Here is a 26609-nt window from a genome sequence, read left to right as displayed (position 1 = left end):
ACTACATGGACGACTCTCTACTCCCAGTAGAAGCGGAGATATCGACGGAGAAAGGTTGGAAAACTTTAACCTTCGATATCTCCTAAACGGTTAGAGATACAGGCTTCGGACAGGTACCAAATTAAAGCCCGTTCAAAACCCTACATTTTGGACTACATGGACGACCCTCTACTCCCAGTAGAAGCGGAGATATCGACGGATGAAGGCTGGATATCGACGGAGAAAGGTTGGAAAACTTTAACCTTCGATATCTCCTAAACGGTTAGAGATACAGGCTTCGACTGGTACCAAATTAAAGCCCTTTCAAAACCCTACATTTTGGACTACATGGACGACTCTCTACTCCCATTAGAAGCGGAGATATCGACGGAGAAAGGTTGGAAAACTTTAACCTTCGATATCTCCTAAACGGTTAGAGATACAGGCTTCGGACAGGTACCAAATTAAGCCCGTTCAAAACCCTACATTTTGGACTACATGGACGACCTCTACTCCCAGTAGAAGCGGAGATATCGACGGATGAAGGCTGGATATCGACGGAGAAAGGTTGGAAAACTTTAACCTTCGATATCTCCTAAACGGTTAGAGATACAGGCTTCGGACTGGTACCAAATTAAAGCCCTTTCAAAACCCTACATTTTGGACTACATGGACGACCCTCTACTCCCATAGTAGAAGACGGAGTATATCGACGGAGAAAGGTTGGAAAACTTTAACCTTCGATATCTCCTAAACGGTTAGAGATACAGGCTTTGGAAGGTACCAAATTAAAGCCCTTTCAAACACTACATTTTGGACTACATGGACGACTCTCTACTCCCAGTAGAAGCGGAGATATCGACGGATGAAGGCTGGATATCGACGGAGAAAGGTTTGAAAACTTTAACCTTCGATATCTCCTAAACGGTTAGAGATACAGGCTTCGGACAGGTACCAAATTAAAGCCCTTTCAAAACCCTACATTTTGGACTACATGGACGACTCTCTACTCGCAGTAGAAGCGGAGATATCGACGGAGAAAGGTTGGAAAACTTTAACCTTCGATATCTCCTAAACGGTTAGAGATACAGACTTCGGACAGGTACCAAATTAAAGCCCGTTCAAAACCCAACATTTTGGACTACTTGGACGACACTCTACTCCCAGTAGAAGCAGAGATATCGACGGATGAAGTCTGGATATCGACGGAGAAAGGTTGGAAAACTTTAACCTTCGATATCTCCTAAACGGTTAGAGATACAGGCTTCGGACTGGTACCAAATTAAAGCCCGTTCAAAACCCTACATTTTGGACTACATGGACGACCCTCTACTCCCAGTAGAAGCGGAGTTATCGACGGAAGAAGGCTGGATATCGACGGAGAAAGGTTGGAAAACTTTAACCTTCGATATCTCCTAAACGGTTAGAGATACAGACTTCGGACAGGTACCAAATTAAAGCCCGTTCAAAACCCAACATTTTGGACTACTTGGACGACCCTCTACTCCCAGTAGAAGCGGAGATATCGACGGATGAAGTCTGGATATCGACGGAGAAATGTTTGGAAAACTTTAACCTTCGATATCTCCTAAACGGTTAGGGATACAGGCCTGGTTCTGGCACCAAATTAAAGTCCTCTCAAAACCCTACATTTTGCCGTAAGTGACGACTCTCTACTCCCAGTAGAAGCGGAGATATCAAAGGAGAAAGCTTGGAAAACTTTAACCTTCGATATCTCCTAAACGGTTAGAGATACAGGCCTGGTTCTGGCACCAAATTAAAGTGCTCTCAAAACCCTACATTTTGCCGTATGTGGCGACTCTCTACTCCCAGTAGAAGCGTAGATATCAAAGGAGAAAGCTTGGAAAACTTTAACCTTCGATATCTCCTAAACGGTTAGAGATACAGGCCTGGTTCTGGCACCAAATTAAAGTGCTCTCAAAACCCTACATTTTGCCGTAAGTGGCGACTCTCTACTCCCAGTAGAAGCGGAGATATCAACGGAGAAAGCTTGGAAAACTTTAACCTTCGATATCTCCTAAACGGTTAGAGATACAGGCCTGGTTCTGGCACCAAATTAAAGTGTTCTCAAAACCCTACATTTTGCCGTAAGTAGCGACTCTCTACTCCCAGTAGAAGCGGAGATATCAAAGATGAAAGCTTGGAAAACTTTAACCTTCGATATCTCCTAAACGGTTAGAGATACAGGCCTGGTTCTGGCACCAAATTAAAGTGCTCTCAAAACCCTACATTTTGCCGTAAGTGGCGACTCTCTACTCCCAGTAGAAGCGGAGATATCAAAGGAGAAAGCTTGGAAAACTTTAACCTTCGATATCTCCTAAACGGTTAGAGATACAGGCCTGGTTCTGGCACCAAATTAAAGTGCTCTCAAAACCCTACATTTTGCCGTAAGTGGCGACTCTCTACTCCCAGTAGAAGCGGAGATATCAAAGGAGAAAGCTTGGAAAACTTTAACCTTCGATATCTCCTAAACGGTTAGAGATACAGGCCTGGTTCTGGCACCAAATTAAAGTGCTCTCAAAACCCTACATTTTGCCGTAAGTGGCGACTCTCTACTCCCAGTAGAAACGGAGATATCAACGGAGAAATGTTGGAAAACTTTAATCTTCGATATCTCCTAGATGGTTAGAGATACAGGCCTCGGTCTGGCACCAAATTAAAGTCCTCTCAAAACCCTACATTTTCGACTACACGGACGACTCTCTACTCCCAGTAGAAGCAGAGATATCAACGGAGAAAGGTTGGAAAACTTTAATCTTCGATATCTCCTAAACGGTTAGAGATACAGGCCTGGTTCTTGCACCAAAATAAAGTCCTCTCAAAACCCTACATTTTCCATTAAATGACGACTCTCTGCTCCCAGTAGAAGCGGATTTATCAACGGAGAAAGGTTGGAAAACTTCAATCTTCGATTAAACTTTATTGAAACAATAAATGTTCCCCGGGGGCTTGCCCCCCGAGGTAAATACAATGTATCGTCAGGCATAGGCCCGACGCCAATGTTATATACTTTATTGTCAGGGGACAATTTGCCCCCCCCGACAGTGGTCAGAGAATAAATTTTCCAGTATGTATTATACTGGCGGGGGATATTATGCCCCCCCCGACAATGGGCAACACGACGCATATACCTATATGCACGTAGGAATAATAGTATTATTGCCCAAGCAGACTTGGGCAATGTGCTTCATCCTCCACGTGCTCTATTTATCACATTTTTAATATATTTTCTGCAGGATCACCCGCTCTGTGTCCCGCCCGCAAGAAGCAGAATTCTCTGCTATAGGGACGCCGGTCCTTCAACCAACCTGTTAGATACGCGACATCCACACTCGATTATCCTCGCGACACACACTCCGACGGCTCACCAAGCTGGGAGAGGGACCTGAGAACGCATGGTAAGTCCGTGTGTATAAGGCACGTCTTCCATTTACATTATATAAAAATAAAATTAAGGACAAATAAAACAATAAATAAGACCACTCTTTCTATATATGTACATTGAGCCTAATTAACGTCCGTCATCATAAAATATTTCAGCCATGGGGACAGGGAGGGAGGTCTTCCGTCCCCCCCCCCCGCGGCAGTCCATATTTCAGACAACACGACATATATAAACTAAATAATTAAAATAAGTATAATATAATGCAGTCCGCCGTCTAAAAAGAAATATCAGCCGCGGGCGCGACGGCGGAGCACATCCGCTACCGCCCCCGCGGCAGTCAACCCTCCCGAGGACGGACAAATAAATAAACATGAATAAGTATATAAATAAATAAATAAATAAATAAATAAGTAATATAATAAATAAATACAGAACTTATTTTTTGCTGCGGGAACACCTCTCCAGCCGGTGGCCCCACGCGATGTTCATCCGCTCGGACATTTATATCTCCGCCGCCTCGTCGGCTCGCGGGCCGGCCACACGGCGGCAAATCGCGCGCGGCGGCGAGACATCGGGAACATCGCCATCGGCTCGGCGTAGAGGAGCCCTATACTGGCGGACGCCAGAGACGTGCTCCACGTAGATATGTCCCTGGACCAGCGTATGGTGTCCGACACGATGAGCCTGCGCATCATGGACGCATACGTACTGCCGATACGCAGCAGCCTCAGCACAGGTTCATTGCGCGGATCCCAGGAGCCAAGCGCACCAACGACGAAGGCCGTCACGACGACACGGTACCCGAGTCGACCGAGCGCCTCCGCCAAGGGAGCGTACTTGGCGAGTTTATGCTCCCTAGCTTCCTCGAGCGCTATTGGCCGATTCTCGAATGGCACCGTAACATCGCCGAGTGTCGCATATGACGACACTCTTCGACGGCTCGTGCCTGATCACGAGATCAGGTCGTAGCTCGCCGAGTTCCCCCTCGATGCCCTCGACCCGCTGGTTCACGGTCACGTTCCCTGGCCAAGGAGATGCGAACCACCGACCTCAACCCCGCGAGCCCAGCGTACTTCCATCAAGCCACACGCTCTTTGAGAAGCTCGCTCCTTCATTTGGTTCATGAAGCACTCGCGATTTTCAATCGCGACTTTCTTGCAAATGCTTCAATGCTACGCCGTATCTTTAAGTGCAATGTTAATTTGTCATGCAAATCTATCGACACGAGTTTAGTCGAAATCGACTGCTATTGATCATCTCGTTGGATTCACGCCGAGAGTGAAACGTCAGTCTCGGCCGTGTGTCGGGAAACACAATCTCGGCAACGTTGCAAATCAGAGCGAGATGGAGCGAACACATTCCCTCTCTCTCTCTTTCGCTTGGCTCGTCAAAACAAGCCGAGCGGGGGCGGGACTTCAGACGGATAGACGGGAGCAGTTTTTCTGTGTGTGTGTGCCGACTACATTCTTACATAGAAACGTACGACAATTGAAAATGTTTAAGCATATACCCTGAGATTCTATCTGTTGCGTATGACACGTGTGTGTGTGTGTGTGTGAGTGCGTATATGCACACGTACGTCACGCACACTTTCAATGCAACACATGCACACGGACACAACTGTGCTAAAAAACGCCTGCCGTAGTATAAATAAATACTAACGTAACGCTGAAATATTTTGGAAAAATAATTTTGGGTACACACAAAATATTATCTTATTATCATATATTTATATATCGATATAAATCGTATATAATCTTCATGATGTTAATCATATACAATCTCAATTCTTATTTTTTTTGTGCATGTTAACATGTTAATTCATGTTACAAATGCATAACAATGCGCGAGACCGTGCTTGTCAAGTACGCTACTATGGTTGTAGCACGGACATAAACCACCTGAAAGTGGATGTAGCATGGACAGCCACCAGATGCAGATTTTACCGTCGAGACCTAAAAGTGGATGTAGCATCATAGTTCTCCTCTCAAAATGTATGCAGATAGCGACCATTCCCAGTGCGAAAAATCGGTGTCGCCAAAAACGCCGTGTTTGCCGCTCTCAGCTTCCTCTCTGGTTCTAGTGATGGGCAAATATCGATCGATGAAACAAGCATCGATTGTTATTTTCTTGAAAAATCGATTATCAGACCGATATTTGATTTGAGGCTGTTTATTCTCTAAATAGATTATTTTTTCGTCGATTATATTGCTAGATTTGTTACTAAATTTGTATCACTAGGGAATTTGTTTACTACTATTAAGGCCCCTCTACAATAGCTGCGGAAAATAAAGCTGTAACAGTAAACAGTAAAAAATAAACCAACAGTTATTATTATACTATATTTAACGACTATTATTAGAACAACCGACTTTAATTGGTTTATTTCTTGTAGCTTACGCTTATAGCCTTATTCTTATTCTAACATAAGCTTATGCTTGCAGCCATTGTCAAAAGGGTCTTTAAGGTTTTAATAATATATTAATTTATTGTTGCAACATATAACTCTTCACATTAATTTAAGATAAACTAGGAAAACCGATTATTTTTAAGAAAATATCGATTATACAAAAACAATTTTTTTGATAATCGATTAAATCGAAGACGATGCTTTTTTTTTGACGAAGCCCATCCCTAGTTGGTTCTATTTTTGGCTCCGGACTGTTCCGAAACAATGTCCACATGCCATTTTCCAGTTAAGGCTAGAAAGTCGCCTTGTTTGCATTTTTGACTTACACTCTTACACTTAAGGGAGAATTGGGGAGAAAAAAGCAGGAAGCTGAAAGGCAGACTCTCTTGAGCTGTAGTAGCTGATGCGCGCTTAATGCGATAGAGGTGGGGGGATTCTAGGGAATTCTATACGCCACCAATGCACGCATTAGCTGAAACGGAACGGTTCTGGATGCAGTTAATGCGCTTTCCATCCATCTTCGGAAATGCACCAATCAGAACGCAGTATTTTCATCCAGCAAGCAATCCAGCACAAAAACAAGCATCGTGTGCCGCTGGCTTTAGAGCTTACGGCTTAGAGATAAAATATTTTCTTAAAGAGAGGTTGTAGACATACACTAACGTATTTAAAGAGATAGCCAACTTCCTTAAATCCACTAACCAACCATTTAATCCTCCCTTAACGCAGCTGGAGAATGGCGTATGGGTACACCTTTCTACTTAAAGCCATATACCGAACTGAACTGAACTGAACTGATAGTGTAATAAAAGTCTTTGGTTCGCCTCCGTGACGGTTGGATGTGGTTCTTGTAACTACGCATTTTTTTTGATCGTGGGGACTGCGTATGCGCTGTCCCTGTTTTTCTTTTTACATCATACTACTGGGAAATGGCGTATAGACATTGCTGTATGCAGTCCGGAGCCATATAACGAATAACAAATAGTGTAATAAAAAGTGTTTACTAACCCAGACAACACCGGACATCCAATGGATGTACGTTTCACGTCCAATTTATGCCGGTATGTCCGATTTACGTCCGTGGACTTAAATTGGACGTAACAAGGATGTCCTTATTGGACATTGGACCTGTAAGACGTTCGATGTACGTCCATCGGACGTCCTATGTCTGAAGTTGTGACAAACGTACGTCCTATGGACGTTTTTTGTAAAAAAATGGACATAACGGACGTCCAATGGACATCCGTGTGCTGTCTGGGAAGCTGTTTTTCTTCTGAACGCAACCATTCTGATTATGTATATGAAAAATTTTAATCGTTTTTAACGCAAGTGCCGTAACTGCCATTTCACGGCAATGAAATCACGGCGTTGCGTCTACCCTGACCTTGATACCTGACTATGTTTTAAATCAGCAATATAATCTAGATAAAACAAAAAAAGTGAGAGATATAAAGTAACGCAGTATGAATTGCAACCTTTCATAATTATCAGTTATAACATAAACTGTGATAATTTAGATAAGACAGTGTGAATCAATTATTTGATGATATAAGCAAAAATTGGAGACCACTAAGAAAAAGGGAGCAGAAAAGAGAGGACGCGATATACTATGTTGAAAAAAGAGTAAGTATTTATGAGAATAGAACAGATCAGGGTAACGTGTCTAAGTAATTAAATTTCCGGGACGTTAATTTATAGTATTCGCGTTAGAACCAAACTCTTAACTTTATTATTCTAATAAAATACATTTGAAATGGTATAATAGACTGATAATTCGATACTATTAGTGTGTCTTAATAAATCTACCTACTCAACTCGTATCTCGCGCGCGCGTATACATCGTATCCATGATCCGTTACATGAGCCGGAATGACGATACACAATTTTCTGTACATTTTTTACGTACAGGTAATGTAACATAATTTAACATATCAAAGTTACCGATGAAAATAAATATTATTAGATATTAAAAGTTTGTATTCCATTCTATATTAATTTGTTGTGATTAGTTACAGAAATTCTTTAATTTCTAATTATATTTGATGTGGTAATATGACATATAAATGATACAAGCATTATAAAGTAAATGTAGTTTACAGTTGAATCTTAACAATGACAGATGTTTATTGATAAGAAAATATATATATGAAATAAATTTATAAGAACAGTGTTATCTTCTATAATAAGATATCATAAAATTGATATCGAAAGCATATTTCTAATATGCCTTAACGTCGCCTATTAATATGTTAATAGACATCATTTATGATACATATTTAAATATATTAATAACTATGTTTCAGATATGATTTAATCTAACTCATATGACATTGGATTCTAACATGCATATTATTCATTCAATTTTATAAAGGATTATAATACCTAAAGATTATAATATCAGAAACCAAATATATAGGAAAAAAGAAAATTTTTAAACAATGAAACAATATTGAATATTTTAAGCCATTTGAGGATAAATATGGATACAAATATGGAAATAAGATATTGTCCACCAAATGTTACATTTAATGAAATTTGGATAGAACATGGCATGTCTAAATGTTTCATGGATACTGTCAGTACTACTGTAATTTCCTTGTATTTAATTATATTTGGATCTATTCAACTTTGGATGTATCGCAAATATGGAACAGAAATTGATGCAAGTACATTGCCAAAAAGCAAATTGTACAATTTACAAAAATTTATTTTGTACTTTGTCCCTTTTTTGAGTGTATTAAGAATAATTTTACAAGCTACAATCTTGAATGATGGAATGGTATATGGTTACATGGTAAGATATAGTCTAGTATAATATAAAATTGTAGTATAATATAAGATTTCTGATTACATAAAGTCTGTTCTTTTTCGAAGGACTTTTGAACTAGTACAATAGCATACAAGTTGCAGTAAAACAGGTATACTTTCTTTTATTCTAACTTATCACACTAGTGTTTAGTTCAAAAGTTCTTCAAAAAAGAACAGATCCATAGAATATCTTGATGAATAACATGTTCTCTATTAAATTTTTGTGAATATACTTCATGCTTATTGTACTACTAATGCTACATATAAATTAAGTATATAATATATTAGTAAAAGAATGGTTTAGTGATTCTTTCTTTTTTGTTAATATGACTAAGTAAATAAGTCTTTTATTTTTGTAGATATTGACAACAACATTGACAGTAGTGGTTTATCCTTATTCTGTCTATATCTTGAGAGTTGAAAGACATAAGCTGTTGCCAAGTGTACCACCACATGGTCATGGATTAGTACTACTAGGTTTTTGGACATTAACATTTGTTGCTGAAAATCTTGTTTTTATTAACATCGGAAAGCTGGAATGGTGGTTCCATTTGAATTCGTAAGATAATATTTTTAAAATATTAGAAATAATTTGACGATCACAAAATTTTATGAGTGTAAAAAGTAGATAAATCTTCCTAAAGTCAAGCAGTTATTTAGTCTGAAATTTTTATATCTTTTGCAGTGTTACAGATCAGATTGAAATGGCTTTATTTGTCTTGCGTTATGTTAGTAATCTGCTGATTTTTGCTCTTGGTTTACGAGCTCCTGGTATTGCTGGTAATCAGGATTCTGATTACCGTATACTTAACGATGGTTTGACCAGGCAGTCGCAATTTTACCAAAGAGTAAGTAACATATTGTATGATATTCTATATAGTATGTGTGAGAAAGTATTAATTAATAAATATTAATTATTAATAGTGCATATGAGAAAATATTAATTCATACCAAAATATTTACAGAGGCCAGATGATAATTCTTCCACTTGGGCAAATCTGTGGTACAAGATTAAAATCTTGGCACCATTTCTATGGCCAAAATCTGATTTTCTACTTCAATTGAGGGTAATATTTTGCTTTTTGCTATTGATGTCTGGACGTTTGATAAATCTTTATGTACCAATTTACAATAAAAAAATTGTGGACAGTGTTACGATTGTTCCTGTGAGATTTAGGTGTGTAGAATCATAATATGATTAAATTTGTATAAATCTTTATGTACATACTACTTACTAAAATTTTCATAACATGTCAATTATCGCTTCAGTCAGATGCTTACTTTTATTACAGATGGGATATAATACTGATATATGTAGCGTTTAAATTTTTGCAAGGTGGCGGTACCGGAGGTATGGGTTTGTTAAATAATTTAAGGTCTTTTCTTTGGATCCGTATTCAGCAATATACTACACGTGAAGTAGAAGTAGAGCTATTCAGGTTAGTCTTTTCACAGTTATATATTTAATGAGTCAATGTGGACTTCATTATTTATCTTCATTTCTTTTGTAGACATTTACACGGACTGAGCTTGCGTTGGCATCTCGGAAGGAAGACCGGTGAAGTATTAAGAGTCATGGATCGTGGCACGGACTCTATCAATAATTTACTTAATTATATTCTTTTCCAAATTCTGCCGACCATCGTCGATATTATCATAGCCATCGTATTTTTCGTCAGTGCATTTAACAAATGGTTTGGTCTTATTGTTTTTGCAACTATGATTCTCTATATCCGTAAGTAATGTGATAGTGATGTTATAGTAGTAATAATAATTAATAGAGAAAAGTAGCAATAACAATGGTAGAAATAATAATAGTAATGAAAAATTCTGATAATGAAAAATACATCTTGCGGTCTGCCGTACACTATATAACTTAAGGGATCAGGAAGAATAATATTAAAAATAACGAGACAGATTATAGTGCCTTTATATGAGAGCTAACAACTAATTAATTGCAATCGGCGGACCGCAAATTACCAATTCTTATTTCTCATGCGTTCTGATTTCAATTCTTAGTTGCCACGATCGCAGTCACTGAATGGCGCACGAAGTTCCAAAGGCGCATGAATCTGGCTGACAATGCTCAAAAAGCGCGTAGCGTTGATAGTTTACTCAACTTCGAGACGGTCAAATATTATGGTGCCGAGGCGTACGAAGTTGAAAACTATAGAAAAGCAATCTTAGATTTTCAAATACAAGAATGGAAGTCCATGATCACATTGAATATTTTAAACACCTTGCAAAACATAATTGTTTGCGGTGGCCTGTTATCTGGATCATTATTGTGTTTGCACATGGTTAGCATCTGTGCCAAAATATAATAAATGCAATGTAGTTATTTTGAACGACTTGTAACAAACTAAAAGCGACAAAAAGTATGATAATGTATAATAATGAAATAATTTGGTTTCCCTTTAGGTTGTCGCTCATCAAGGTTTAACAATTGGCGATTACGTTTTGTTCTCCAGTTATATAATACAACTGTATGTGCCGTTAAACTGGTTCGGCACATATTACAGGTAATAAATAAAAAAACAATATAGATATTCTTTTGTCGTGACGAATTGCAACTTATACACGTTATTGATTAACGTATCGTTCACTCGATGTTTTTTTATTCAAAGAGCTATACAAAAGAATTTCATCGATATGGAAAATATGTTCGAGTTATTGAGAGAAGAGCAAGAAGTGATAGACGCACCAGGGGCCGGATTATTGGATGTCAAGCGTGGACAAGTAGAATTTTCCAACGTATCATTTGGTTACTCTCCTGAGAAACTTGTGCTCAAAAATATCAGTTTTATCGTACCTGCGGGAAAAACTGTTGCATTAGTTGGTCCGTCCGGTGCCGGCAAAAGTACCATAATGCGATTACTGTTTCGTTTCTACGATGTAGAACAAGGTGCGGTTATAATCGACGGACAAAATGTCAAGACCGTCAAACAGGAGTCTCTCAGAAGCGCTATAGGTATTATCTTATATTGTTATTATTGATTTCAACATTTATGCAAGAAGCCTGAAAATCTTTATTGTGCAATTTATAGGTGTCGTCCCACAAGATACGGTCTTATTTAACAATACAATAATGTATAATATTCAATATGGTCGTATCGATGCATCGGAAGCAGATATAATCGCTGCAGCGAAACATGCGGATATCCACGAGAGAATTCTTACATTTCAAAATGGCTATGAGACACAAGTATGTTCATCTAATTAATCAGATCACATTTGGCTCGATTAATCCCATTATCTACATTCACTTTGGTGCAATCACACTTACATTGTTTGATATCTCCCTCAGGTCGGCGAAAGAGGGCTTCGACTAAGCGGCGGTGAAAAGCAACGCGTTGCAATTGCGCGTACGATATTAAAAGCACCGAATATCGTACTACTGGATGAGGCTACGAGCGCCTTGGATACTCAAGCGGAACGTAACATACAAGCGGCATTAAATACAGTGTGTACTGGGCGAACCACTATCGTTATAGCGCATAGACTATCTACGATCATTCACGCAGACGAAATCTTGGTGTTGAAAGAAGGCGAAATTGTCGAAAGGGGCAAACACGAAGAATTAATTTCGCATGGTGATATCTATCATGCCATGTGGCAAGCGCAACTACAAAATAATCAGCAAAATAACAAGGATGAGAATTCCTCTACGCATGAATGCGATATTGTAATATAAATTAAATTAACAATGAAATAAGACTTGTAGAGTTCTATTTTTCAAATATACAGGGTGTTTGGTACCTCGTGTAGTCGCATCTAATAGAGGCATAGAGCTGGTTGAAATAAAGAAAAAAGTCAAATACCGTTTTGCAAAAATTGTAAAAATGATCGAGTTATATATCGAGAAAAATTGGATGAATTAGCATGCACCACGGCGGTAATGGGTGGCATACTCGGTCGCTCGAGTTTATATCGCGGCCCACCTCGCTTAGCAATAGCTACCGCTATACTACTGATCTTTTCTTCCCTTCGCCGCGTGCTACCAACTATTGCTAGGCAAAATGAGTCGCTACAAACTCGTACGATCAGATGTGCTATCCATTACCGCCATGGCCATATACTAAGACTGCGTTCCGATATTCACTGCCAGCACTGAAAATCTATATATACGTGACACAAATTATGTATTTTCAATACTGGCAGTGAATTTCGGAACACAGCCTAATTCATCCGATTTTTTCCATGCATAATTTGGTTATTTTTACGATTTTTGCAAAATATTTGCAAGATATTTGATTCTTTTCTTTATCTTATCAGCTCTATGTCTTCACTGACTATATCTACATGGGTTACTAAATACTCTGTATAATATTTATTGTTGATAAGATTATTGTACTGATACCGATGAAAGTCAGGGTCGGAAAACTTAAAGAGATCTATCGTTGATGTATTGTTAGTGTTTTTATTAATGATAAGTAAGATTAGACTGTATGGATCCTTTTAGCCAAAAACAATAATGTATCATGAATTTGTCAGATGAAATTTGTATATGTGTATATTAATTTTACTGAGTTTAAACTCCAATTATCATTAGTATGTTGAAGTTTGGATAAAGAAATTCATAATTAACAAGAAGTGATAATTATAATAAAATACTTATATAAATTTGATTTTATCCTTATGTATAAAGAAGAAGAAATATCTAGTATATGGTATTATTTCTCTATAAATAATTATAATAAATAACATGCAGGATGCATAGTGGAACAAATTGTTTATATCGTTACAAATTATCCTTTTCCAGTAATTGTAATAATGTTATCTTCTTTTTTTATTGATATTGATAACCATTTTTGTTACTTTGTATGTGTAACATATATGCATATAACAATTTGTAGATTTAAATTTAGATTTCGCATAAAAAATTAACCTCGCGGACTTGTGTGTAATTAGAACCAATAAGAACGAGGAGAACGGTTATCAATCGCCGGTATGTACAGTCTGATATAAAATGTCAGTCGGTGCACGTGTGTGACCAGTTGGCAGAATACGTCAACGATACCGGTGAATGTGTGTTTTCGGAGAAAAGTCTTTATTTTTCCATCGAGTAGTTTAGATTTACCGTGTCAATGGAGTATATTTACCGATTACCGTTCTTAGTCCTGGAAGTGCCTAATTTAAAATTAAAGAGACCGTCCTGGATGGGGAAACCTAGTGCTATGGTAGTCTTCTCCTTCATTCTACTCTCGTACTTTTTGGTGACAGGAGGTTAGTTGGTCTACATGCACGAAATATTATTTTTGATGCAATATTCTAACGTTTACAAGTGTATTACATTTCACAGGAATCATATACGATGTGATAGTTGAGCCACCCAGTGTAGGATCCACGACAGACGAACATGGTCATACAAGACCCGTAAGTCGAAAGATTCAGTTCAATTCATGGTTCACTCCATTAATATTATAAATCAGTGTAATTCTTGCAGGTAGCATTTATGCCATATCGCGTAAATGGGCAATACATAATGGAAGGTTTGGCGTCTAGTTTTCTCTTTACAATGGGAGGTTTAGGCTTTATTATATTAGACCAAACACATGGTCCCTCAACACCAAAACTTAACAGAGTTCTTCTGATATGTGTTGGATTTATCAGTATAATCGTGTCGTTTATCGCATGCTGGATATTCATGAAAATGAAACTTCCGTAAGATATTTTATATTTTGATATATATATTATTACATTACGTGACTAATTTGTTTCTAATTTTCAGGGGGTATCTGCAATCCTAGATATAAGCTATTACAAACTCTACGGATATAATAAACATCATTTTTATATCATTCAGGATATTGTAACAGTAAGTTGCTGATTTTTGTAATAAAGTGCAACAAATCAAATGACATATTTTTAGTATTCTCATTATCGATAATGTGGTAAAAAGATATGTACAACTTTCTATATTATAGATAATATTGTAAATGTTGAAAAACAAAATTATTAAATAATATTCTTAACATAGATATGTATTTTTTGAATACATTATATTTTTCCAGAAATACAAATAAAGAGGAATTATTGGTTTTCCTTGTTGCAATGTGAACAGATATTTAAATGAGATAAGTTATAATAAAGTAATATGATTACATATTTAGTACAGGAAATAATTTTTCAGGATTAAAATTCATATTTAACTGGTTGAAATTTATGTTCTAATATTTTGTCTTTTACTGTTTCTATATTGCACTATTACATTTACATATATTATATATGTTCATATATGTTCATTGTATGGTAGAGGAATTTTATACAGCATATATATATATATATGTTAAAATACAAGTTTATAATAATTTATAATAGACATATATGTTTAATAATCATGCAATATGTGCTTTTATAACAATACTACAAGAATATATATAGGACTGATGATGCTTGAAACTGGAAGCAACGCGAAAATAATTTTATATTTAGAAATACTATTTCTTTTATCATAATAACATATAATAATAGTTCAATAAAATATTAAAAAATTAGAGCTTCTTTGGTATTGTTTTAGGCCCAACTGTAAAGTCTTGGCACATTCCACAGATGCTGAACATATTTTTTTTTCCTTGAATTACATATTAGGTCTACTTTATCAATATATTATGTGGTACTCAATATTAACCAATATGCTCAGTCTTTTGTTGACTATTTTTTATTAAAAAATGTGTCATATTTTTATAAACGAATAGCAAAGCTCCTGTAAACAGACATCAAGTATAATTTATAAATTGAATGAAATTATAATTTTGTAATGAAGAATTTTGTTTCTTACTTAGAAAAATCACTGCTTTTTTCTATAATGTGCTCAAATTCTGCAAAGCTTAGAGCACCATCATCATCTAGATCAGCTTCATCAAGGATATATTGGAGAACTTGCTGCATGTCATTGTCATTCAATCTCTGGGGTGCAGTTAATCTGTCAACCACTTGCCTCAAATCTCCCACACCAAGCATATCATCACCATCAAAATCTTGAAATATAGCATACATTGATAATGCATTAAAATTTTTTAAAACTAAAGCACTACAGATGATTAATTAGATAATTCACATATTTACCAAATATTCTAAATGCATGTTCAGCTTTTACAGCCTTTGGAGCAGCATTACTAAATACTGACATCATGTCCAAAAAATCTTCGAAGGTACAGTCGCCATCCTGACTAGAGCTAAAAACCTTACAAATTCTATCCCCAAAGGGATTTACCCTAAGTTCAGGATATTGTAGAATTTTAGACATTGGAAGTTTTGCATTTCTGTTATGCCCAACTTTCTCTGGTGCAAGTGCTTTAAACTTTTGATGAGCACTATTAAAGAGAAAATAATAAAAATATATAATTTTGTAGAAATATATAATTAAGAATAAAATAGATTATTTAATAAACAAATGAAACTTACTGTAAAACCTCCTTCTTTGTAAAGTATGTTAAATCCTATTATTAGAGAAATGGTCATGTTAATCATTTTATAAAAGAAGAATATTACACAATTAAATATTAAAGATAAATACAAGAAAATCTTACCTGATAATCCTGCAACTCTTCTTCAGTAAATTGACTACTTCTTGCACCCATTTTTAAACATTGAATTCTACACAATAAATGTATATCTCAATCAACAATAAATGTCAATACCTCAATTAACTTTAACAGTCGTCTTTGATGTAGAATTCAATCGTTATCATCATTAATAATCATTCATTATTCATTTTAGTCCATTTAAATTAACCTCACATTTCCTTTGGAATGATGAGTAATCTTTTAACCATTGAGTAAATAAATCGTCCTAAACAGAGAGTTCAAAAGATAGCTATAAATTTAAATATAAAATAATACTATAGAAAAACTCGATAATTTTTCCTAATATAAATATTTGCCTTAACCACTCCCCCTCTACAGATGTATTCAATGTATTCACTACCACCGCTTTTGCGTATATCGCAAGAGGGCAGCTGCAAAAGAGACATCTATCAGCTAAGGTTAATAAAACGGTAATAGATCGGTTCGGAGCAAGATTTCACGACAAAAGACAAACAATGTCGTTGGAAAGGATTGGAAAAATAATCAAAGATGTCTACAATGATCCATTTAAGTGGTAAGTTATACACAACTTGTCGATTTAGATATCTTAGAGTACATTCGATACTTGAAGTACATTTGATAAAATATAACCTCAATTTACTTATGAAACAATTTAATGCGTTAATCGATGCCTTAACAATTAAATTATTAACATTACTATTGGCTGTTTGTATTAATTGATGTCAATGTATAATCTTGGTTTCTACTTCAAAAACTGTATTTTATTTTTTGAGTTAAACATTTTTATACAGAAGATTGCCATGTGACCAATGCTTTATATTTTTGTATGATATATATAAAAATTTATTTTTATACTATAATATCTTTTTTTTAACCACAGGTCAGCAGTAAAACACCTAGGATTTTTCATAATAGGTGTTAAGATAGCCCTCGAATGTGATGGAGTGACTCTTATGACACCTATTACTGTTTAAGTTTGCATAGAGAATCCAAAGAATATATTTAAATGCTACAAATGTTTCCATATCTTACACACCAATCACATCACCACGACTGATTTTGTCTATATAACTCTACTCATGTCATGTATAACAATGTATATTTTATAATTAAAACAAAGTTATAGAATTTATCTCTATAAGTAATTTGTTTCTTCTTACTGAATATTATCTTAATTATATTTGAAACTACCGCGTTTTCTCACATACATAACTTCTTTTTCCGACCAGAAGATGGCGACATAAATTCTTTATTAGGTTAGAAAGCGCGCGTGTGTGTGTTTATGTATATAAATACTTGATCTGTCGCAGATTACCCATACTGCAAGTTCATAGACGATATCGACGTTTATTTTATCGTTTCGTTAACGTTAATATACGTAACTGTTCCCAATTGTGCAAGTTGCTCATCGATAATTATATTTGTTTTGATGGCTAATTTCGTAAGATAACGTAATGTGTTAGTACCTTTAATAATAGCTGATAGAATGCTACTTTCTCATCGGAAAATGCGTGATAAGTTGCTTTAATGTAATGTTATTAATCATATAAACCTCTGATATACATATACACGCATACATAAGTACAACATTTCTAAGCTGGGTGTGACACCTGTAGTTTATCAACATGAAGGAAGAACTTGAGGGTAATGAAAATATAAAGTTACCAGGTAAACTATTATGCATTTATTTAAATAATATTGACAACTAAAATCAGAAAAACAATCATTTTATCTTTAAACAATACTTTTAAATATTTATAACAATGAGTAAGCAGGGAATTTATTTTTAGATATAATTGAAGCACTGTTAAGTTCTTTAGACGATAAAAATCATGATGTTAGACAATCTATAATTGAATCGGTTGCAAAGATAAGTGAGAAGAATCCAGATGTTGTCATTCAAACAGCTGTATGTTTTTGGGAACAACATAGAAAGGTTAATATCCAATATATATATATACATATATATAGTTCAGATTAGAACTTTATATCGTATATATAATATCATATATTAATAATTGTTGTCTTAAATATATTATTGTAGATATCTACAGAACACAAGGTTTCTTTATTGAATGTAATGTCCAGTATGTGCAAATATATATCTACAAGTTTAAATGCAGACTTAGCATCATCTGTTGCTGACTTAGCAGTAAATGAATTAATAGGAGAGACAGAGACTGGAGCAGCTGAATTGTTGGTTGCTCTTTCTAAAACACATTGTACTCAAGCTATGGGTGGACTTTTAAGTAGGTAAGTACCAATTTTTTGTCTCATATATATATATATATATATATATAGGTTTATTATAATATGGACAAATATTTTGTTTTAGAAGCTATATAATGTCAATTTATCTTTTATCATAATATAAATGATATTTCTTTTAGATTAGAACCTGGAGTACTCCCTCATCATGCATTAGTTTTCACAATAGGAAAGCTTGCAACAGCCAATCCATCTGGAATATTATCTTTTGTTAAACTAACACTAACAATTATTTTGCCAATGTTGAGCCAAATACGTGAAGAAAACTTGAAGCAGGCAATTTGTTTTAGTAAGTATATATACTTTATAATGTTTTTGGTAACAATAATAAGTTGTATATTATTATATATTTATGACTTTCAGCAACTGGCAGATTATGTGAGGCGATAAGTGATTGTATAATAAATACTGCAGAAATCAGTAGCCATACATACCAGGAAGAAATTTATTCTGTCTTTGATGTTTTGACTTACAGTTGGTTAAAAATGTCACGTGATTTCAAAACAATTGAAGCTGTTTTAACAGCATTAGTTCCTATGATACCTCTATTGCCTCAAGAAGTAATTAGCGAAAATATTGTAAAATTGGTGCCTGTATGCTTAAATCTTTGTAAAAAGCAAACTGTACGTTTGGCTGCTGTAAAGTAAGTTTTATATCATAATGTTTATGTATTGTCATATGAAAAAATTATATACCAAGTGTTCCTGATAAATGTAAAGAAATTACTTTGATTCAATTAATATTACAGAGTTTTGGCTGTAGCCTTGAATCATGCGACGATTATTAACGAAAAAGAAAATCTCCATCCATATATAGAACAGATACACCAAAATTTATCTGGATTTGTCAGTATATTTCCTTTTGAAGCGTCACGGGATGTACTTCTTACACATTATGAAGTTTTACAGTGTTCTAGATCATTGGTTATTTTATATCCTGAAGAAGGTCTCGATAGGTAATTAATGTTATTTATCGCACTTAGTTAAATTACAAAATTGAAGTATTAAATATAATATTAATTATGCATTAATTATTAATTATTAAACATAATATTAATGCTCCCTTTTTTGCAGAGTTTTACAGCAAGTGAAATCTTCGAATACCAGTCAACGTGTTCGTGCTCTGATAGTTCTCAGACACCTCATAAATACTCTTCCACCAGAGGTAGAAAAAATAGCTTGCTTAACAAAACTACGACTGATTTTTGATATACTATTTTCTTAGGATGATGGGTCATTGAACAGAATTGCGCTTACTCTGCAAGAGTCTCTCGGAGAGACTAGCGCTCTGCAGGTAGTCGGTGCCATAGTGGCGCTTGCAGCAAGACCGACTTTCTCTCTTTCATCATCGCAGAGAATTACATTTATTCGCTACATGGTACACTTTTGCACATTTAAACGATATATAGATACAATCAAGCAAATAATCAAATTCGATTAAAATAGGTATCTCATTGTGGAATCAAAAACAGTGACACAGAAGCGTACTCGGATGCTTTGCATTTGCTCGCAACAACGGTCGATGGAGCTGAATTGTGGCTGTGGCCGTGTTTGATAGATGTTTTGCTAGACCCGATTTATGTAGCATCTGTAAGTGACGATTTTATTTGTTAGCTTATGATACTATTGTATTAAATTTGATGTTAGCTTAAGTTTAATTATAATTTTTTTGTGCACAGGCCGCATCCGTGTTACGTGCATTATCCCCTTTAGCTGCGAAAATAATTTCTAGCGAAATTTCTTCAATGCCCGAGAGGGATTTTCCGGGTACAAAAGTATTGGGCAGATGTATTGAATTATTAGGTGAACCAGTTAACCGTTTGGCAGCAATTACCTTTCTCAAAGTGGCGGCATCCCTAGTAGGTCATCGATTGAAGCCTTACTGGGATAAAAAACTGTCAGAACTTTCACAGTTTTTACAAGACGATCAAAAAAGTATTCTGAGGAATTCCGCACAACGGTAATAATTTCATAGAGGTCAAAAGTCTATTAGATCAACGTTATCAATATTTTCTTGTTAACCAATGTTTTCTGTAATTTTTTTTTTAATTGTTATTTTTCCTCTTTTAATCGCCAGAAATCTCATTTGGGAAGAGAAGGTGGTAGAGTGGCTAGAAGAGAGCATAAAGCTGGAGGGAGATTCATGGGGTACTAAACTCGCTGATGAGCTGGCTTTGAAGTCGAGCGCACCCGGTGTAGCACCGTTGTTTGCGTTGATGTGCAACAATCATGCTCACATTATTCTACTAGTTGAACACGCGCGCTCTCATGGCGATAACAAGGAGTACGCGCGAGCGGTTGGTATCTGCGCCAAACGACATCTCAGTACCGTATTGAAAGTGATGGATGAATTCTGTACCGCGGAAGATACCCGGAAGGTCCCTGTGCGAATATTAGGTTTTATGAAAGATTTCGTAAAAGATTTCGCAAGAGCTGCTGACGCTACCGAGGCAGCGAAGACGGGTTTGTTGCAGTCTTATGCGGAAATTGCTCAAAGAGCAGATCCGGAGGACTTTTTCTCAACGTATGAGGAGCACGTGTTACCGTGGACTATTAAAAATCTGACTGCATGTAAAGAATTGTCTACGAAAGAAGCGGGACTATCGGTCTTGGAACAAGTAAGTTTGATTCACTTTAGGAAATTAAATATTTTGCCACTCTTACCTATCTTATATTAATAAGATATTTATTTCAAGTTGAGCAAAGCTGTTCATCCTACTAGATGGTTCGAATTTAAGGGCTTACACATGAAAGGTACCACTCTGGCTCTTCTAATGGGAATGTTGCAATCATCAACTGGATATAGACCGTTGCAACTTTATCCGGCGATATTGAAAGCGGCCGTCTCTATAATGTATTCTTTATTTGATCATATACATATCTTATTTTACAGGTATAGCCATAAATATGCATTTCTAAATATTTCCGCAGACGTATACCTCCGACTCTGAGTCACGAGGAAAATGAAATCTTTCTCACTGGGATACTAGATAAGACAATCGGGGCCACTACAGAGGTATTAGAATTTAAATTATAACTATAATATTGTGTATATTCTTAACTGCGAGTGATTAATTGATATTCTGCCTTAGATTGTTTTACTATTGCAACCAGATATACTGCAACAAGTTACGGATGAACTAAGCACTTTATCCAATGAAATTATATCCGACTCAGCGGACATGCTAGCCACATTAATTGACATATTGCTACCTTGGATGCAGACTAAATCGAGTATAGAGAGGAAGACCACTCTATTAGTTATGGATACTGTACTTAGGTAAATAATCACGTTTTCTCTTTGTGTATATATCAGAATTATAATCTGAATATGTACTTTTTTTATCCCCAGGTCCTACTATAATTCTATAAAATATACGTACCCAAACGGCAAATTGGATGCGGGAAAGCTTGTGGGAAGAACTTTATCTTGGTTCGCGATCGCTGAATCTTCGTTGAGACCATTAGTAATAGATTGCGTGCTTCTTTCTCTGAATATTGCATGCCGTCATCGCTCTATTATGTCCGACACCACGTTGGACGAAAACCTGAAGCGAATCAAGACAGACATTACTACTCATGATAAGTCAATAATTAACGAAGCTATGAAGGTCAGTAATTCAATTCTATCTGTCAGTTTGGATTTATTCGCGGCTGATCCTTTGTCGTAATAGATAGTAAATGGTATTAATGAATGGTTATAAGTTGTGGCATTTATTGTCGTAAATAGAGCCTAGCCACAGCCGTATCGGAAAGAATTCCTAGCAGCGAGATAATTGGCTTAGCGGAAGGACTGATCGAGGGCTTGTTGTTTGGCGGAGAAACGGGTTTGGTAGTCGGCATAGCTCTATCGCAACATTTCAAAATTAAAGGGTCAGAAATGTCCAGAAATGACGTTGGTTTGGTTGGTATGTAAAACACAATTTTACCATCGCTTGGTAATCGCTAGGAGACATTTTATTGATTTTGTGATATCGCTAACCGAAAATTCTTTCCGCTTACATCAAAGATAATATTATTACGCAAATGAGACACATGGAAAATGCGAACTGTAGGACCACTGCAGCGGCAGCTATAGTATTGTTGATGGCACATCATCCGGAAGAAGTGATTGAACGTTTGTTACTTCAGCCACTACCGTTGGATCGGGCAACCGAATTATGCTGGAAAGAAATCGGTAACGACGATCTTGGACATCGGGTATGGTTCTATGTTCTTACATGAAGCCGCGTACGCATACAATTTAGTACGTGTTAGATATATAAATTAACAACTTCAGTTACGTCTACTTCACTTCAGGCTCTAGAGTTGCTTCTGATAAAACTCGAGGCCAACAATTTGTTCGCTGAGTCTACTACGTCCACGCATCCTCAGAGGAATAACACTGCATCTTTCCAATCTTTGACGGCTATAATAGCTTTGAAACACCTACTTCAAACATCGAACGCTGAGAGTCTCATTGACAAGCAACTAGCGAAATTATTGTCAATTCTTCTTAAGTATCTCGCCGGTTGGCTACAAGTCGACGCTCCCGCGGCAGTGATGAGCACCAAGTATGGATATGTGCCGAATCTGGAAGCGAGGAAGATAAAACCGCATGCAGAAGTATATTCTGTATTAAGTAACGTGTTGATCACGGTCAATCCGAACGCTGCGTCGACTTTGTTGACGGAAATCGTATGTATCAAGACATGCCGTAAATTGATCGCGTTTCACCGTTCGTTCTCCTATAATTTTCTCCCGTTCTTTATCTTTTCACGTTAATGAAATCTTTGCTTTTCTAGGTATCCTTCTCCACGGCCAAAATCGAAGAGAATGTAATTTTGACCGTGCGGAAATTAATCGAATGCATATTAACTAGAAACGACGTTCTTTCCAACATGGCACAATCTATAGGCAAGCTGATGACCAGCACAATAGCGATACAACGGGCAGTCGCTGCTACATTCTACGCGGAACTGATCGGCAAAGTGGACTGTGGAGTTATATGGCTTGACGCCATAATCAATACCTTATACGAGGCTAAGACTGATTCGTCGTCTTTAGTGCGTACTCTTGCTACCACTGGACTCTCTAGAATAGCCTACGTGGACCAAAAACTGGTAATATATCTTGTTCCTTCGTTATCATATATTCTCTCATATTTAACGTACAGTTACAAATGATCGTTCTTTTAGATTGATGTATATTTTGACAATTGTATGGACGCTCTACTCGATGGACTGGAGGAGCCGGCTAGCGGCGAAGGAGGCAATGAAGTGGTGCTCGAATCGTTGCGCGGCCTCGCGGTACTATTGTCCGTTCAATCCAAGACACCTATCAGCCCGCGAGTGGTGATGGCTCTGAAACCATTCATCGAAAAGGAAAATGTGGACATGAAATTCGCCGCTATAAGTGTCTTAGGCGCGATAGCGACTAATTGGCAGACAACGGCTGCATTGGCAGACGACAACGATTTGTCGGACCATCTTCTGTGGTGTTTACCGTGCCTAATAGTAAGACTGGAAGACGCGAATATATTGGTAGCCAAGGTATATCGATGAGAAATTGAATTATTATAGAACAGCTTGTTGAGTTGTTTCAGGTTTCATTGCAATACGTATGTACTATTTGCCAACAGATCACGCAAGAAACCTTATACAAAATCGCAAATATCCTGCAATGTGAGAAATTATCGCGCACGATACGTATTAATTTGGGGTCGCAAGTGAAATTCAATTTTGAAACTTTTGCGAAGGACTTGGTAAATTGCTTGAAGGAGGAACTTCCGCAAAGAGCAGAAGAACTTAGGTACATACACGTACATGTGATACGTTTTCAGTCAGTTGTAGAACTACGCTCTAAATTTCATTATTGCTTTCTTCAGAAATGCTATTGTCCGAGGATATTCCAGATCAGAAAATCATCATACCAGAGCTACATCTGCGCTACTTTTAGGTTTGTTTGGCTCCCCAAGGTCTGAGGATATACAAAGATTGTTACAACTCTTAAATGATAAAGAAAATATTGTGAAGATACGCGCTTCGCAAGCTCTTTCTTGTTGTTTTTCGTTTTAATGTAAATGTACTACAATATGTTCCTCAAGTCAAGGAAAAACTGTTATTTTTGTGATATCGCTATATAGATAATTATATACCAATTATATGAGGGTCATATGTAAAATATAATCTATTTATGGAGTTAATTGTAATGCATATTCCTATAATGCACTTGGTAAAATCTCTTTTTCTTATAATTTTTGTATAGTTTAAATTATTAGAATTATCTGACGCAACATATAACAGTCATATTTAAAAAAATTCCTTTATAAAAAACATGATACATTTATACAACATATTTACATTTCCTAATACACATTGTACACTTATATAACAATCATATTTATGATTACAACTTCAGATAGAATGATGTAAAATATATATTTATATATTTTACACATATTCACAGTGATGTATTTTTTATGAAAACTTTATAATTGTATATTATAGTCATAGAGGAAAATGTTATTATAAGAACTTACAATACATGATATATTGCAAGATCATTTGCTATGTAATTTTTCTATGCAAAAACTCAATTGCTGGAGACGTTGAAGTAAATGTCGCATATTGGCACTCGATTGTCGAAGACCCGACTGCTCTCCACCTACTTCCTGCCGCTGGCCTAGCTCAAAGTGCAACCTGGCCAAACGTTCTTGCTGCTCTCGTATTTCCGTCATTTGCTCCATGCTACAATCCTTTCCTAATAAATGATGGACACTTTTATTACAAATTATATTATTTTCAATATATCTTTTCGACAAACTCGTATATACCGACCAAATGCTCGTAAGTTACCACTGTGAAAATCTTCCAACAATTGCAACAAAGCTTGCTCCATATGACGAACATCAGGCACCTCTGACAAAAAGCAGTGGTGTTTGCATGGCACCATAGCTTTATATAATACCAAAACGAAATAAAATGTATTTAAAGTAAAACATAAAAAACTCAATTATATAACTTTAGAGTTTAGGTTTGTATAACAAAATTATAAAATTAAACTAATTAATAAAACATTCAAATGTATGTATGTATGTGTATGTATATACTGGTTTATATTTATAAAGTAAAAATAACTGAGAATTACAAAACATATAATACATTATATTCTTTGATATGATATACCTGTTCGAGATAAAATACCAATTACCTTTGTGTTGACGTGCAATTCTTGGTGGATCTGGCCGATTAGGCCTTTGTTTCTCTTTCTCATTGAGATATGTCAATCGGGATTGATTGCAAGTGTAACTTGAAGTATTGGCAGCTCGGCCAGAAACCATGGAACCTTGACTAGTTGCTTGGCCAGAGCTTCCTTTACTAATGATTGGTGATATTTGCGTGTTGCTTTCCCATAATACTTGTTGCTGCAAACATATTACATAAGTAACTATATGTTATTTATGTTATTATTTTTGCCAGTAGTGTATACTGTTTTGTATACTACTGGCAGTATAATTGTATCATGTCAATGAGTTATTCTACCGATACATTGGAGTTCTGTGCCTCAGTTTTGTTTGGACGCTGAGATCTCGCTGGTGTTGAGGGAGGAGTAGCTTCTCCTCCATGACTAAGTGGTTCCTCACATTCTTCTTCTTGAACTAACTGCTGTAATTCGCCACACCCAACTGCTTCGACCATAGCAGTAATACACGTTACTAATTCATAAAAAAATTGTTTTATATTAGTTACTAATAAATTGTACTTTGTTAAATCTAAAAAATAACCAATACAAGTACAATATCTTATTAAAATATAAGTTTCAATGTACGTACATTATATCTTTACAGATAGAAGAGTAGTCATTTATTCACTTAACTATTTTTCATAAGATTTTTATCAATGAAAAAGTATCAGCAGATTGGTCAGCTGTTTCATCTGTCTTTACGGCATAAAGTCTGTTTTTTTAAATATCTGTTACTGCACTCTAAACACTAGCAATGTTATGATCGTAATATTTTTGAATGTTACAAATCTCAAGCTTTAAAATGCGTTTCGCAAAATATTAATAATATAATTAAGTTTTAAATGTTATAGAAGCTAGTAAATTATCACGAGTTTAGACCAAAATTATAAAAGTCGGTAAATTATGGTTTAAATCTCAGATAAAATTTTAGCCAAGACTTGAATCACAATTTATCAGCAATATTT

At 35.9% G+C, this 26609-nt stretch overlaps 5 protein-coding genes and 1 long non-coding RNA gene across 8 annotated transcripts; 4 read left to right on the top strand and 2 right to left on the bottom strand.

Moving 5' to 3' along the window:
• Nucleotides 1-8259: 8259 nt before the first annotated feature.
• Nucleotides 8260-12737, top strand: Hmt-1 (ABC transporter ATP-binding protein/permease Hmt-1). Its single transcript, XM_011145782.3, has 11 exons — nucleotides 8260-8589; nucleotides 8963-9162; nucleotides 9289-9451; nucleotides 9569-9780; nucleotides 9896-10042; nucleotides 10115-10338; nucleotides 10623-10903; nucleotides 11025-11125; nucleotides 11231-11574; nucleotides 11651-11808; nucleotides 11911-12737. Exons 1-11 carry the CDS (start codon nucleotides 8275-8277, stop codon nucleotides 12295-12297), a joined length of 2532 nt encoding a protein of 843 aa, XP_011144084.1. The 5' UTR covers nucleotides 8260-8274; the 3' UTR covers nucleotides 12298-12737.
• An 814-nt stretch (nucleotides 12738-13551) lies between these two features.
• LOC105185924 (oligosaccharyltransferase complex subunit OSTC) lies at nucleotides 13552-14466 on the top strand. Its single transcript, XM_011145783.2, has 4 exons — nucleotides 13552-13829; nucleotides 13906-13979; nucleotides 14050-14267; nucleotides 14335-14466. Exons 1-4 carry the CDS (start codon nucleotides 13691-13693, stop codon nucleotides 14351-14353), a joined length of 450 nt encoding a protein of 149 aa, XP_011144085.1. The 5' UTR covers nucleotides 13552-13690; the 3' UTR covers nucleotides 14354-14466.
• A 472-nt stretch (nucleotides 14467-14938) lies between these two features.
• Nucleotides 14939-16419, bottom strand: LOC105185925 (calcium and integrin-binding protein 1). Its single transcript, XM_011145784.3, has 5 exons — nucleotides 16136-16419; nucleotides 16011-16045; nucleotides 15672-15919; nucleotides 15385-15583; nucleotides 14939-15309 (listed from the first exon to the last, which is right to left on the bottom strand). Exons 1-5 carry the CDS (start codon nucleotides 16184-16186, stop codon nucleotides 15288-15290), a joined length of 555 nt encoding a protein of 184 aa, XP_011144086.1. The 5' UTR covers nucleotides 16187-16419; the 3' UTR covers nucleotides 14939-15287.
• Nucleotides 16420-16514: 95 nt separating this feature from the next.
• LOC105185926 (uncharacterized) lies at nucleotides 16515-17281 on the top strand. The gene is made up of 2 exons (XR_849986.3): nucleotides 16515-16706; nucleotides 17034-17281. It is a non-coding gene; the product is annotated as an uncharacterized LOC105185926 (long non-coding RNA).
• A 156-nt stretch (nucleotides 17282-17437) lies between these two features.
• LOC105185927 (maestro heat-like repeat-containing protein family member 1) lies at nucleotides 17438-24711 on the top strand. Its single transcript, XM_011145787.3, has 22 exons — nucleotides 17438-17821; nucleotides 17944-18089; nucleotides 18198-18406; nucleotides 18544-18710; nucleotides 18785-19064; nucleotides 19170-19376; nucleotides 19495-19585; nucleotides 19646-19798; nucleotides 19867-20010; nucleotides 20100-20380; nucleotides 20498-21038; nucleotides 21117-21274; nucleotides 21352-21436; nucleotides 21513-21700; nucleotides 21773-22031; nucleotides 22151-22328; nucleotides 22430-22620; nucleotides 22720-23097; nucleotides 23205-23522; nucleotides 23598-23951; nucleotides 24041-24210; nucleotides 24287-24711. Exons 1-22 carry the CDS (start codon nucleotides 17779-17781, stop codon nucleotides 24474-24476), a joined length of 4731 nt encoding a protein of 1576 aa, XP_011144089.1. The 5' UTR covers nucleotides 17438-17778; the 3' UTR covers nucleotides 24477-24711.
• Nucleotides 24712-24870: 159 nt separating this feature from the next.
• LOC105185928 (uncharacterized) lies at nucleotides 24871-26511 on the bottom strand. 3 transcript variants are annotated; one of them, XM_011145789.3, is made up of 5 exons: nucleotides 26234-26511; nucleotides 25950-26116; nucleotides 25612-25825; nucleotides 25239-25355; nucleotides 24871-25161 (listed from the first exon to the last, which is right to left on the bottom strand). In XM_011145789.3, exons 2-5 carry the CDS (start codon nucleotides 26097-26099, stop codon nucleotides 24962-24964), a joined length of 681 nt encoding a protein of 226 aa, XP_011144091.1. In that variant the 5' UTR covers nucleotides 26100-26116; nucleotides 26234-26511; the 3' UTR covers nucleotides 24871-24961. The 3 variants fall into 3 exon arrangements, with proteins under 3 accessions (XP_011144091.1, XP_011144090.1, XP_011144092.1); XM_011145788.3 differs by having other exon boundaries at nucleotides 25944-26116; nucleotides 26234-26503; XM_011145790.3 differs by having other exon boundaries at nucleotides 25239-25319; nucleotides 25944-26116; nucleotides 26234-26502.
• Between the last annotated feature and the right edge of the window lie 98 nt (nucleotides 26512-26609).

Source organism: Harpegnathos saltator, unplaced genomic scaffold (assembly GCF_003227715.2).
Source record: "Harpegnathos saltator strain DR-91 unplaced genomic scaffold, Hsal_v8.6 scaffold714, whole genome shotgun sequence".
NCBI lineage: Eukaryota > Metazoa > Arthropoda > Insecta > Hymenoptera > Formicidae > Harpegnathos > Harpegnathos saltator.
The sequence above is the reverse complement of the archived record's forward strand: the minus strand, read 5'-3'. Positions and strand labels throughout refer to the sequence as shown.